General features: G+C 32.9%; 2 protein-coding genes and 1 pseudogene across 4 annotated transcripts in view; 1 reads left to right on the top strand and 2 right to left on the bottom strand.

The window, feature by feature from the left end:
* LOC125872667 (TMV resistance protein N-like) overlaps nt 1-14,305 on the top strand; it is a 163,261-nt pseudogene that overhangs the window by 39,611 nt on the left and 109,345 nt on the right.
* Nucleotides 1-14,305, bottom strand: part of LOC125872635 (TMV resistance protein N-like) — a 363,550-nt gene that overhangs the window by 248,249 nt on the left and 100,996 nt on the right. The gene's annotated exons all lie outside the window — the stretch shown is intronic.
* Nucleotides 1-14,305, bottom strand: part of LOC125872634 (TMV resistance protein N-like) — a 360,886-nt gene that overhangs the window by 272,691 nt on the left and 73,890 nt on the right. The window contains exon 1 of one of the 3 annotated variants that reach the window (XM_049553394.1): nt 4,202-4,397. The exons of the other annotated variants lie outside the window; for them this stretch is intronic. Coding sequence (XP_049409351.1) covers nt 4,202-4,280 — 79 coding nt within the window. The 5' untranslated portion in view covers nt 4,281-4,397. Of the gene's footprint in view, nt 1-4,201; nt 4,398-14,305 lie in introns of those variants that run through there. 3 annotated transcript variants of the gene reach the window in all.

The following is a 14,305-nucleotide window of genomic DNA, read 5'->3' as shown; positions in this document are numbered from 1 at the left end:
TCTTTATCAGGAGCAGGTTTCTGAAAAGCGTGCCAACTAAAAACTTCAATAGCCTCATCTCTAGCCAATTCAGGAACAGAATATAACTGGTCATGACTACGTAGCAAATCTTGGTTTCTAGTTGTTGTAATGATTATACTGCCACCACCAAACCAGTCATGATTTCCAACTAAATATTCCAATTGGTCTTCATCATCGACATCATCAAAAACAATTAAAACTTTCCAGTGGCAAAGCCTTCTTTTTATCACGTCGGCTCCTTCATAAAAACTTGTTATATTCATTGATTTTTCTTTTAAGAGTTTTGAAAGAAGTGTCTTTTGCAAGTGCATTAGCCCATGCTTCTTAGATTCTTCTCTAACATTCGCAAGAAAACAAGACCCTTGAAATTGATGAGAAACCTTGTCAAAATATTTTCTTGCAACAGTTGTCTTCCCAACGCCTCCGATCCCCCATATTCCAATAAAACAGACATCACCTGATCGAAACTTCAGTAATGATTCTACTTCACCCATACGAGATTCGATTCCCACTAGATATTTTTCAGTTGCTGAAACGGTGTGGTGCATATTTCGGAAGTTATCATTTATAATCTTCTCAATAGACTCTGCTTCATTCCTGCATTCAGTAAAAATAAAATAATAAAAATGGACATTTGAAACACAAGAAATGTTAAAGTAGCCAAAAGCAGTCCATATTCCATCCATTGCTTCTCCAGGACTTATCTAATATGAGTGAGGGAACAGGGTCTTCAAATTCACAAGAAATCTCGTTTGAAGTTCCTCTTTCAATAGTTACCTTCTCTGTGCAATCCATTTCCATTATCACATCCACATGAACACTTTCATTAACATTGTCAGCATAAATCACGCTTCTCCCAAACAAGATTCAATTGCAACTAGATTTTTGTCAGTGTCAGATACTATGGTACCCAATCATCGTAATAAGTTCTCATTTTCTTTATAAGTAGGAAGGATTGAGTTCAGATAAATGCTCATGAATTGAAAAATAATCCTTTTTATTACGTACAATCAAAATATTCTTCTGTGGGCTATAAATTGTGCCTTCTACTGTACCAGTACAAACCAGGATAGCCTGATCTAGTAATTGATCATATGAAATTTCATAGTAGACAGTTTTTTTTTAGAAAAAGAAGCTCAAGGTGAAGTTCAATAAAAAGGAAATATAATAATTAAAACTATCAAAACCCAATTTTCCTCTCTCCCCCAGCTTCTTCTTCTGCTCCAGGCACTCCATGAGGTCAGTCAGCCTATCCTCCCTTCTTTTCCACAATTTCACCTCTTAATAGTACATAAAGTTCAATACAAAATGCACACTTCATTGGTCTCCCAGCAAGTCCCATAGCAAAAACATCAAACAAACCATACCCAATGAAAGCCATTTTAGCAATTAAGGGTAAATTAGGAAATTTGATCTTTTAGCATTTGGACATGGGCAATAAATACACCTACGTACTCAAAAGCAATTGAATGGCACGTGTGTTGCCAGGTCATATAAAGGTGTTCAAAAGACGCTTATGCCAACAGAAGGTGTCTATGGTCACTAAAATAACTGAAGTGTTTACATGACCATCACTGACAAGTTTAAGGGGTTATTTACAGTGATTGGGTACCATAGTATCTGACACTGACAAAAATTTATAGGTGAAATTTATGCTCAATCATGTAATGGGTGAAGTTTGAGCATGACAAGATTCAATTGCCACTAGATTCATGTTTATGGGTGCTTGAGCACCCATTACATTTTGGAGCTAACACTATTATTTATAAAAGAAATCTAGTAATTTGTATGAATATGTAAATTGAGCACCCAGTTTTAATACCAACTTCAAATTAGAAATAGTTGAGCACCCATAACTAAAAAATTATGGATCCGCCACTGGTTATCTATGTAAGACAAAAGAGTATATATATATTACCAGTTTCAAAAAAAAAAAAAAAACAAAAGAGTATATATTGTCGACCATGCAATATTAATTACTCCTGTCAATGAGTTTTTGTATTGCAATCTATGTCTTACTACTCTATTAGCAGCTCACAACTTTGGGACCCAGAGAAGAAAGGATTAAATTTTACTGGAGGTAATTTTACTTGATTACTCTCACACTCAAGTACATGGATGTTGACTGATTTAAACAGAGTACACATTTCATGAGCCTAATGGCATGCAAAACACAAAATTGAAGTTTTTCATTCAAAACTAAAATATACAAGCATACTGTAACCAAAATTATGTCATGTTAACATGATTCTGTTTCTCTCTTGAATTCCACCCCTACCCCTCCACCCATCCCTGATAAATAATCTGTTAATGAGTTCATCTCAAGTGTATTTTAGCCCAAAAGCTTGTATTGCACATCCAATTGAATGGTATTTTCAGAAGGTAATTTGATCTTTTAAACTAGAATAGAGAGACTTTCTTATAAGTAAAAGAAGAAGAGTGGTCTTGAAATACTCTCAATTAGAGTCAAGAGTTTTTGGTTCCTTATCAGAAATTATATAATAAACTGACCCCTGGTGTTTTCATGATGTTCTCTTTAGATAAAGTAGCAAATTTATTGAATTCTTGGGCAAAGGCATCCGTAACATGAATTATACCAAAAAGTAGAAAACTTACAAAAGTTCACATGCAATTCTTAAAAGCATGTTTATTTCAAAGACTACGGAAACCATTGGAACTTTGCATGGCATTTCCCAAAAAATGAAAAGATGTCTCAATGATTAAGTGAAAACTCAAGGGATCTTTTACTACTTACCCATTAGCAGTTTTACGAACATCCAGTCCTGCTATTCCAGCAGCTCTATGTAGAGCGTCCTTCCACCTCTGCACCTTCTCCAAATTATCCTTGTGATTTGTCTCATCTTTTTTCCTGAGAGCAATATCGGCCTCGTGTTTGCTTGCCAACTTCTCAAAATTAGCCTTGAAATCTTCCCTGTGTTTTTCCAATGCTTTAGCAAAGCTGCTGCTCTCAGCTTCACAGAGAGCTTAAAATGTTAATTTCAGGTATGTATGTATTAGCTATAGAAGAGAAAATACCAAAATAATGATTAGAAAAGTTATCTTGAAAGAGCATTTAAGTTTGATAAGTTAAATAAGTCAGAACAATAAATAATATTATTAGTGAGTCAGGAGTGTTACTTTCAATGAATATTTCTGATTACTTACTTTTCATGAGTATATCTGATGGTTCGACGTTATAGAAGACAGGATATGCTTTCTGTTCCTTCTTGTCAACACACTCCATGATCATTGTGAGTTCCTCCAAGCACCAGGTGGATGAAGCATAGTCCTTGGAGAAGATAATAATGGCAGTTCTTGATTCCTCAATGGCTTTCAAGAGTTCTGTTGAAATGAACTTTCCTCTTTCAAGTTCCACATCATCTTTGAATACATTGATTCCTATGTCTTGGAGACGTTTAAAAAGATGGGCAACAAAGTTATTGCGGGTGTCTTCTCCTCTAAAACTCAAAAAGGTATCATATTTCCACTTTTGATTCGCTTTATTTTTTGGAGCCACGGAAAATGTATGGGTTCTGGCAATCTGCAAATATACAAGCAAGAGTAGGTAAAGACTTGGGAGTAGAACCCAGAAGCAAAAAGAATTAATAAGATAAAGAAGAAAAGGGAATCTCAAGGAGGGTTGACTGAAAACAATTATCTATACATTAACAGAAAGACAGAAGAGGCTCGCATGTCAAATCTGCCCTCTCTACGAAACAAAGTAGAAGACAACATCATTAACTATGTTCCAAATGTTAAATAATTTTGGGGTCGGCTATATGAATCCTCAAATCTATTCCGTTTAATTTGTACTAGTTTCATTTCAATACTCAATAATTTTGATACAAGACTAATTAGGGAGTTCTCTAACACAAGGGGGGTCTCTATATTTTCTTAAAAACCGTAAGGTGGGTCTCTACATTTTTCTACTTACATACAAATCTCTGAACAAGCTAAAAATACTCCTAGCATATACCGTATATATTGTAAGTGTATCAGCACGACTAAACCTTAGCCTAACTAGTTCGTATAGCCTATTCAAATCGACATCTACTTTTTTTAAGGCAAAATAATGCTCAAGAGGAAAAAAGAATGTCAGCAGAATTCTCAACCATTAGAGGACCAGACACCAGATATGCAGAAACAGTGTTCATATCTTTTTCATGCCATAGTCTACTGCAATTCCATGGCTTGCCCTGCTCAGCATCACGTGCCACTTGCTGACCCATTTGTGCTATCGGATCGTGCATCTCAATCATTCCTTCTGAGATATATAAAAATGATCTTTCGAGGACATCTATTTCATTAACTAACTCGAAGCCAAGTTTATACAATACTGTAATCACATCTTTTTTCTTTTTTCCTCTAAAGAAGCATGCAATATATTAGTTACCTTGTCTCAAAAAAAAGAAGCATGCAATATGAAGAAATATATTCTTGTATTCGGCACCCAATGCATCTAAACTTATGATAAGTAACCTATCAATTTTCTCATCTCCGAAATCTTGGAGTCTATATAATGCACTTATCTGCCCTTTTGTACTTTGTTTGTACAGAAAAGAACCCAAGATCTCCAGAGTTAAGGGTGAGCCTTTAGCATAATCTACTACACAGCACGAGAGCTCTTCAAAGTCTTTAACTGGAGCTCCTTGTTGAAAGGTGTGCCAACTAAAAAGTTCTAAAGCCTCATTGTTGGTCAGTTCTGGGACACGATAAACCACATCATGCTTGCCAAGTAAATCAAAACTTCTAGTTGTTGTAATGACCTTACTGCCATCACCAAACAAATTACGCTTTCCAGTTAAATGTTCCAATTGGTGATTGTCATCCATATCATCAAGAATAATTAGAACTTTCCTGGAACGAAGCATTTGGCTTATAAATTCGTCGCCTTTAGCAAAATTTGCTAAACCAACAGAATGTTTCTTCAGAATCTGGGAAAGAAGCTTCTGTTGCAAATGGTGTAGGCCTCCCGGTCCATGCTTTTCTATCACTCTCCTAACATTTGCAACAAAACAAGACTCTTCAAATTGACAAGAGATCTCATTAAAAAGTGCTCTGGCAACAGTTGTCTTCCCTACACCAGCCATCCCCCATATCCCTATAGAATGAACACCGCCAGATTCAACTTTCAACAATGATTTTACTTCTTCTACACGAGATCTGATTCCCACAGGATATTTTGGAATGTTCATAACCTGAGAAGCCTTATCAACAATTTCCTCGATACATTCTTTAGCGTTCCTGTGTCCAATAGAACATATCATATCAATAAAATATTTGAAATGTGATAATTGATGAAAGCGGAAAGCATTACCTATGTCCTGAAAAATGTGACATTAAAATTTCTCTAAATTTGCAAGAAACAACACCTCAAATTGACAACGGACTTGTCAATTTTTTTAGCTGGAAATTGGAATAGTTATCCACTCTATGCCACCCAGTGCGCACATCCTCACCAAACAAACACAGGTAAACTACATTACAAAGAATAATTGCATAGCTAAGTTGCTCGGTGTCAAATCCTTCGAAAATACACTATTTTCGGAGGATTCGACACACAACCATTGATATTTTTGAAGAGTTTAAGCAATATAGTTACAAAGTATAGGGAGTTTAGCTGCAGCTAAAAAAAAATCATCCAGGCAAAGCTCGTATAATATTTATGTAGGTTGAGTGATTCTTGGATGGTTGACTGTACAATATATTTATATAAACACAGAACTGAAAAGGGTTAAATATACTACATACTATTGAATATAGTTTAAATATACCTTAGTTATACTTTCGAGATAAATATATCTTCCTGTTATACTTTTGGCACATATTTGCCTTTATAACTAACAAAGGGACATGTGGACAGCCAGGATTAAAAAAAAAACATCCAATTTTAATCATATTCACTTATAAGTTAACCCAACCTGCCCGAATCAATTTTACCACCCAATTAATATCATCCAACCCAATTTAAACTTCAACCATAAAAAACCTAAATAATTTTATTTGTGTTTCTTTAATTTGTAAGGATCAAAATGTTTATCATCTCCACTTAGGTTTACCAACTGAAAACATTTTTAAAGAACTTTCCATGGTGCAGTTTCTACCTTGTCACTAAATAAAATATAATTCATCGTCACTAACTTCTTCATAAGCTTATGTAAGGGCAATCGGCATAGATGGTAGCGGCTCTTTCCAAGAAGGTTAGAGGAGTAAGAGGACTTGAATTTGGTGGCATTGGCTTCAACTCATCCATAATTTTGTGCTCTCCCTAATGTCTCTGTTAATGTCTAATTTTCTTTTTAGTATGCTTCAAAAATAATGACCCATTTCCTTTTTTGGCAACACTTTAACTTTAACTTTTCACGTGACATGTTTAAGGCCACAAGATTAAAGGGTATTTTGGTATATTTGATATAACTTTAATTTAGAACTTCAAGATTAAAAAAATCTTCTTTCCTTTCTTAAACTCTGTTCCAAGTCAAACTAGATAATTCTTTATTAAACGGAGAGAGTACTAATTTTGTTTGCAAAATGGATTATATTTACAGGTCCTCTCATTTTTTATCTTTGAAGTTTAAATTGGGTTAGATACTATTAATTGGATTGGGAAAATTAATTTGGGTAGGGGGGAAAACCATACAATTGGGTATGGTTTAAATTAGATGGGTTTTTGTAATGCTAGTCGTCCACGTGTCCCTCTGTTAGTTATAAGGGTAAATATGTGCCAAAAGTATAATGGGAGGGATATGTTTAGCTCGAAAGTATAACTAAGGTATATTTAAACTATTTCTAATAGTATAGCGGTATATTTGACCCTTGTCCAAACTTAGAAAGTGTTTTTTTTTTATAACCGAGAAATTCATCTGTGCCCGTCCTTTGGATCAATAACCGAAAGTGCTTTTAGGTGCATTTATTTAGATTAAAAATTTGCACTTATTTGATTTGAATAGGTTTGTGACTCAAAATTGAGGATATTTTAAGATACTCCTTCTACTTATAAATTAAAAGGTTAAATTACCACCTCTTGACACCACTCAGCCGGACATTGAGACTTAATCCAGGCAAAGTGATTTTTGGATGGTTGTTATGTTTCATAATGTATTGTATTGTATTTATTGTTTCAATGAATACATTATTTGGATAGATTGTATTGTTTTTCATGTTACATAATGTCACACAATCATTATTTGAATGATAAATCTATAAGAAAAGTAGGGTATGCGGTAGAACTACTATAAAAAGGTAAGATAAAAGATGAAATATAATTATTAAATAATAAATAAAGACAAAATGAGAAAAAAATACTAAAGTAACGATACGATACAATAGAATTTACGGTTCCAAGGTTGTCCAAACTCCTTTCAGGAGTGGATTTAGGCCCAAATAAACTCATGAACTTCCATAAAATTATATACTTTGTATAGGGAAAACTACTTGGCTGAGTACTTTTAATAAACAATTACTGATTTTAGAGATATTTTTTATTTATTAACATTTATAATAATACATAGCAATATTATGTTAAATATGTTTTATGTATTAAAAGTGAATTATGCATATAATATATAGGCATAATATATAAACATGACCCTTAACTTGACGTTAGCTGGCAACTATGACCCTTAACTTGGTGTTAGCTGGCAACTATGACCCTTAACTTGGCGTTAGCTGGCAACTATGACCCTTAACTTTGGGTGTGCACAAGTAGACACTTAAACTTGTATAAAATTGAACAAATAGACACATTCGTCTTATATGGCACTCTACATGGAAATTTTGTGTCCTACATGTCGCCTTACATGTTTTATGCCATGTAGGACACGTGTGTCTACTTGTTCAATTTTATACAAGTTTAAGTGTCTACTTGTGCACACTCAAAGTTTGAGGGCATAGTTGTCCTCTGAAGCCAAATTAAGGGTCATGTTTATGTATTATGCTTAATATATATGTATTATAAGTGTTTTAACATATATTATACTTGTTTGATAAGAAATTGACACAATATATTATAAGTGTATTACAATATGTGATAAATATATTATTCATTAGTAAAACTTGTATTATATGTGTTTTATAACTTATTCTCTATAACATGTATTAAAATTGTATTATAAGTGTTTAAATGAAAAAAATATTATTGCTACAAATGGTAAATATTTTCTTACTATATCAATGTGTAAGTTTTCTTATATATAACCCAAAAAGTTCAATTATATATAACCCAAAAAGTTCAATGATGCACTTGGTTAAATCATGAGTTATATATCCAAAGAATTCAGGGGTGTTTGAATTGAGTTTTTTAAAGTGACTTATAAGTTAAAAAGTAAAAAAATCATAAATAGGAACACCAACTTTTGATTCTTTTTTACTTTTTTAGCTTTAAAAAAATATTTAAAAACACTTTCAATGTTTATCCAAACAATTTCAAAACAAACAAATAAAATATTTACTATGTTCAATAATAGTTGTTCATTATATTAAAAATAGTTATCGAACAATACTTGTTCAATTTAGAAAATCAAGAAATAATTTACCTTTTATGTCTATTTTATCCTTATTATTAAATATTATTTATCATTTAACACATTTTTCAAATAATGTGTAAAATTAATAATGGACAATTACTGTTAAACATAGTATTTAAACGCTAAAACTCACTAAAAATAAGTGGATCCGAACACCACTACGATAAATTCCCACTTACTACTTTCTTTGTCTTAAGCCACCACACAGAGGCTGTGTCAAGAAATATATAAAGCAGAAGAAAAATAGAGAATATCCCAAAAAATTGAATGAGACTCAGCTAGTTTTTTTGAGTTACTACTCACCAACGGATAGGTTGAAAAAGTTTATGGGAATCTCCCACAATGTCGAATGCTTTAGAGAGAGCGTCCTTATACCTATGAACCGGGAATGGTAAATATTTTCTTACTATATCAAACTTGAGTGATACTTCTGATGGTTCTGTGCGATAGAAGACCGGGAAGAATTTTTGTCTGCGTCTGCCAACGCACTCCATGATCTTGGTGATTTCTTCCAAGCACAGTCTGGATAAAGCATACATCTCGGAGAAGATTGTAATAGCAATCCTTGATTCCTCGATGGCTTCTGAGATTTCTGCCGAAAATGGTGCTAGTTTTGCAAATCTGCTATCGTGTTTGAATGCCTTGATTCCTATGTCTTCCAGACGTTTGTAAAGATCGGTAACAAAGTTTTCGTTGAAGTCTTCCTGTAGAAAATATATTTCCATTTTTTGACAGATAGAAATTGGGAAGCCATGGGTAAAGTCGGACTCTGGACTGGCTATCGGTGAAAATGTGAGATCTTGTGGCAATTTGGAACCAATAACAACAATGAGTCATCCAGTAAACGCTTAAGTCAACTTTGCAGATCTCCATCAGCTGCAGTAAACATTGGTTCAGCAATTATAAGCCACGTGTCCTCTTAAATAAATAAGGGCCACTTTTCTAATAGAATAAGACATCTCCGATCATCTCTATTTTACTTTGTATCCTTTATATTTAGAGGGTATTCTCCAACCCATCTTCAATTCACTTTCTGTATTTGGAGAACAACTATTTATACTCTTTATTTTTTTTTATTATTATGTAAATAACATATTATTTTTCATACAAAATCATTAATTAAATCTCTAATATTTGTAATTCTTTTTAAATGTAATATAATATTTTAAAATTTTTATTATTTAATATATACTACTTTAATCTAGAATTAATAATATTTCAATTTTTTTTTTAGGAGTTCTGCAATCATGTTTTGCAATTTTTATAGGACTGTCACGTTTTTTGAGAAAGAAAGTGTGACATGATATAATAAATACATGTATTATATTTCACAACATGATAATCAAGGAAGAACATGATCTTAATGCACCAATTCAAAATGTCGTAGAGGGTCCAACTGCAACGACGAAAATTGTGGTAGATAAAAATCTCCGATTTGAACATTTTTTAGCTAGATATAAAAAAAAATGGATAAAAATGCCCAATTGTAATTATTAATGTTATTGTAATGACATCATGTTTTGTGTGATACTACTATTCTAGAATTTAGTAATTATGATGAAAACAAACTAAACGGTCGTTCCACAAACAAACAAACAAACAAACAAACAAGAGGTTTTTTTTATGTTATTTTTGGGTCGGATTTGAAAGGGTAAAAGAATGGGTGAAAAAATAAGGGTCTAAAAAATACCCCAACTTTGGTCGAATTTGCTGTTGTGATACTAAACTTTCATGAGGACCTATTACCTCCCTAGACTATTTAATACCGTATTTTTTACCCCCTGAACTATTTAATAGTGTATTTTAAATGTATATGTGCCCACATGGACACATTACTATTTATAATTTTACATTATTTTTTATGTCCACGTGGGCAAATATATATGTTTAAAATACGGTATTAAATAGTCTAGGGAGACAATAGGTCCTCATGAAAGTTTAGTATCGTTACAGCAAATTCGACCAAAGTTAGGATATTTTTCAGACCCTTATCCCAAAACAAATTACATGATTAAGCTAACATAACTTGTTCATCTATTCAACCTAATAATAATTTTATAAAATTATATAAATCAATGAAGATTTTCTTTTTTCCTAGGATTCTTTCTTTCATGATGGACAAGTGCACATCTTTAAGAAGATATATACGTGTATATGTGCATCTATGTATCTATGAGAGATGAGTGACATTTAGAAGAGATACATATGTGTATATGTGTATTTAGTAACTATGAATTGTCGAATAAATTTTCAGGTCTTAATTATCTTTTCAAATTTAACACTTCTTAAAACAATTTAATCAGGAAAAATAGTTTATACATGCTGATACAATTCTCTTTCTTCCAAGTATATCTATATCCATGCATAAATGATACATAATAATTGAAATTCTCCAACCAAATAAGAATATGACTTGCTCTAAAATCATTGTATCCAATAAAATTGATATATATATATATATATATATATATATATATGCATATGTATGTTATGAAATACTCTTTTCTTTTCATATTAGTTGATCATTATACTAAAAATAGTTATTCCACAGTAGTTGTCCACCTTACTAAATTAAAAAATACATTAATTAGTTTTTTTCTATATTATCATTGCAATTAATTATTTTTGAAAGTGTTCATATTTGTTTGTAAAATTTCAAAAAGTTTTTTAATGAGTGAATTAATAAAATTATATTCTTATTTATGGTTTATTAAGTAATGTGCAAAATGAAAAGTGATGAACATACTAATATGGAACAGAGAGAGTAAGTATAAAACACACATACACACATATACCTATACATCATATACATGCAATATAGTACTTAAAGCTGCAATTGTAAAACACATATTCACAGAGGGAGAGGAATAAAAGAACGAGAGTGGAGAGTAGAAAAAAGTGAATGATGCAATTTTAAGCAAGATTATATCTCAAATACAATTTCTATTCAAGACATATACATTGTATTCGGCTTTAAAGTAGGACATAACATGTAATTATTGAAAGTGTCCATTCATATAGTAATTCAATGGTATTCTAATGTGTATTTGAAATTTGAGGAGTATATTTGTCCGTTTATCCAATTATATTTGAATTATATCACACGAAATACAAAATCTTAAGACACACTTACATATGAAAAAAAAATCTTCATTGATGGCGACCTTTTTGTCTGATAATCAAATAGTTTAAATGTTATAATGGATCAAATAATTAAAATCTAAGGTGATAAAAGAATTGCTTATTGCTGTAAAAATAAGTAATGTAATAAGTAGAGATCATCTTATTCAAATGTCTTTTAAGTCTACTATAATTGTAAATGACAATTCTATTTATAAGTTGAGAAATCATTTCTAAAATTATTATATTAAATATCCAAATTAATAAATAAGTATATTTTTATCCAAAATAATAGTTAGAACCTACAGAATATAAGTATAAGTAGTTCATGTATCAGTTTTAATCCATAGATAATTGAGTGTGAGCAGTGGTGGGCCTAGGATTTTCACTACGGATGTTCAAAATTTAAAGAAAAAGGCAGACAAACTATGTGGAGGAGTTCGACATCTACTATATGTACATAAAAAAAAAATTATTTTAATCATATTAGTATATTTTTCTGCCGAAGGAGAGTATGAACCTGACCGGTTGCTCCGCCCCTAAATTGTGAGACGTATAAATAAGGAACTGGGGCAAAGTTGTCCTGTTGAATGTTTCTTTACTTTTAGTCAATGGATAATTGATTGTATTCCCATCATTTTTATCTCATTAATTTTTTGCTTCACATCTTCTTTTTCTTCGTTAGATTTCTCCATGGATCCCCAGAAAGAATCGAACCAAAAGTGGAAATATGATGCCTTCTTGAGCTTTAGAGGTGAAGATACTCGCAACAAGTTTGTTTCCCATCTCTACAAACGCTTGGAAGAGAGAGGATTCAACGTATTCAAAGACGATGAGAAACTTGAAAGAGGAAGACCCATCTCCGCAGAACTACTAAAAGCCATTGAAGAATCCAGAATTGCAATAATCGTCTTCTCCGAGAACTATGCTTCGTCCAAATGGTGCTTGGAGGAGCTCACCAAAATTATGGATTGTGTTGAAAAGAAGGGTCAGGAAGCGATCCCAATATTCCACAATGTTGACCCATCAGATCTACGCAGGCAAAGTAATAGCGTTGATGTAGCATTAGCTAAACATGTTGCCCAATATGTGTGTAAAAATAGTACTATTAATTACAACAAACTTTGCAGACACACGAAGTTACCAAAGTTTATTGAACCAATGAAGAATAAAAGAACATAAATTAATTCACAAAACTAAAATCTGTAAAACATACCAGAATCTGGAAAAATAGAATGGAAAGAAGATCAAGCCCACTGAATGCACAGTGTCCCCTTAAGGAAATTATTCCCCTATAATAACTGAGGTTTGATTTGAAATATGTCCTCCCAAGATAGAATGATCTCAATCACCAGTGTATTGATACCCAAAACGCTAGTGTCAGTGAGCCACTCAACGACAGTAAAGTACACGAAGAAAATTTGTGCAGAAGAAGAAGAAGAAATCAAAAACTTTCATAAGTAAAAAATCTGAAAAATACGGGTATTTATAGCCAAGAGAAACTGGTTCCGAAAGGTTACAACCTTTCAGAATCCACACGACCATTCATGAAAGTTTGCAACCTTTCAAACGGTCATAGTTGTTCCTGAAAGTTGCAACCTTTCAGACCAGTCATTTCCAACGGTGAGAAATTCAAAATAAAATGGGAAAGAATTTAAATAAAACAAGTCGCGCGGATCAGAGTCGGGTCAAAACGTTTCGGTTAATTAACTAATAATTGAAACGTTTTGGCAATTTAATTTAATTTGATTAATTAACTAAATAATTAAAATAAAACTTTGTCCAAAAAATAATCTTTCGATCATTTTCCAAAGTCGAAGTCAAAGCCAGAGCTGAGTGAGCGATACGACGACAGCGCGAAAGGGGTCCCTCTTTCCAACCCTTTTAACAACTAATAGAAGTGTTTCTCTATTTAAACAACTAATAAAAACAATTCAATTAAAATCACAGAAAAATAGTTGCAAACAGATTCGCCGAACCAGTCAGCTAGTTGCCGAATCTTTTTGGCGAGCTAGGTCGAGCTCGCTGAAGGGATTGACTAAAAAATTCTGGCAAGTCGGCGATGGGAAAGGCCTTTCGACGAATTGCCGACAGTTTTCGGCGAGCAAAGGTTAGACCGTCGAAAGTTATAGTGCAAAAAGGGTTCATGGGTGCAGACAAAGGGCGATCAAGAAGACTTACGGCGAGTCGTCGAGTGCCTTTACCGACGTCAGACTTCTCGCCGAAAGTTGCAGAGTTCAACAACAAATAAAATGTGAAATTAAAGGCGAGATGGGAGACTTCGACGATTCGCCGAGTGGTTCGATGAGCTCGACCCAGCTCGTCAAATGACCCAACGTGCCTACTTTCAACCCACTTTCTCGAATTCAACCCCGCAACCCCCAAAACCAAAATCAAAGCATGCACAACTCAAATTAGGACTAGATGTCACGATCCGAGTCTACACCCTGGACGTGGCCGGCACTCAAGAACCATTGTTGGTCCCCAAGTGAACCCTCATCCTGGCTGACTACAAGCGGAAGACTAACTTGAGCATGCAAAAGCTTAAAACTGAAATGAAATTCAATAAAATCAATTTTGCAAAACTTTAACTCAAATGAACAACTTAGAATAAAAATAATATATTCAACTCGCCATAA

The sequence above is a fragment of the Solanum stenotomum genome, chromosome 8, assembly GCF_019186545.1.
Source record: "Solanum stenotomum isolate F172 chromosome 8, ASM1918654v1, whole genome shotgun sequence".
Lineage (NCBI taxonomy): Eukaryota > Viridiplantae > Streptophyta > Magnoliopsida > Solanales > Solanaceae > Solanum > Solanum stenotomum.
The sequence above is the reverse complement of the archived record's forward strand: the minus strand, read 5'-3'. Positions and strand labels throughout refer to the sequence as shown.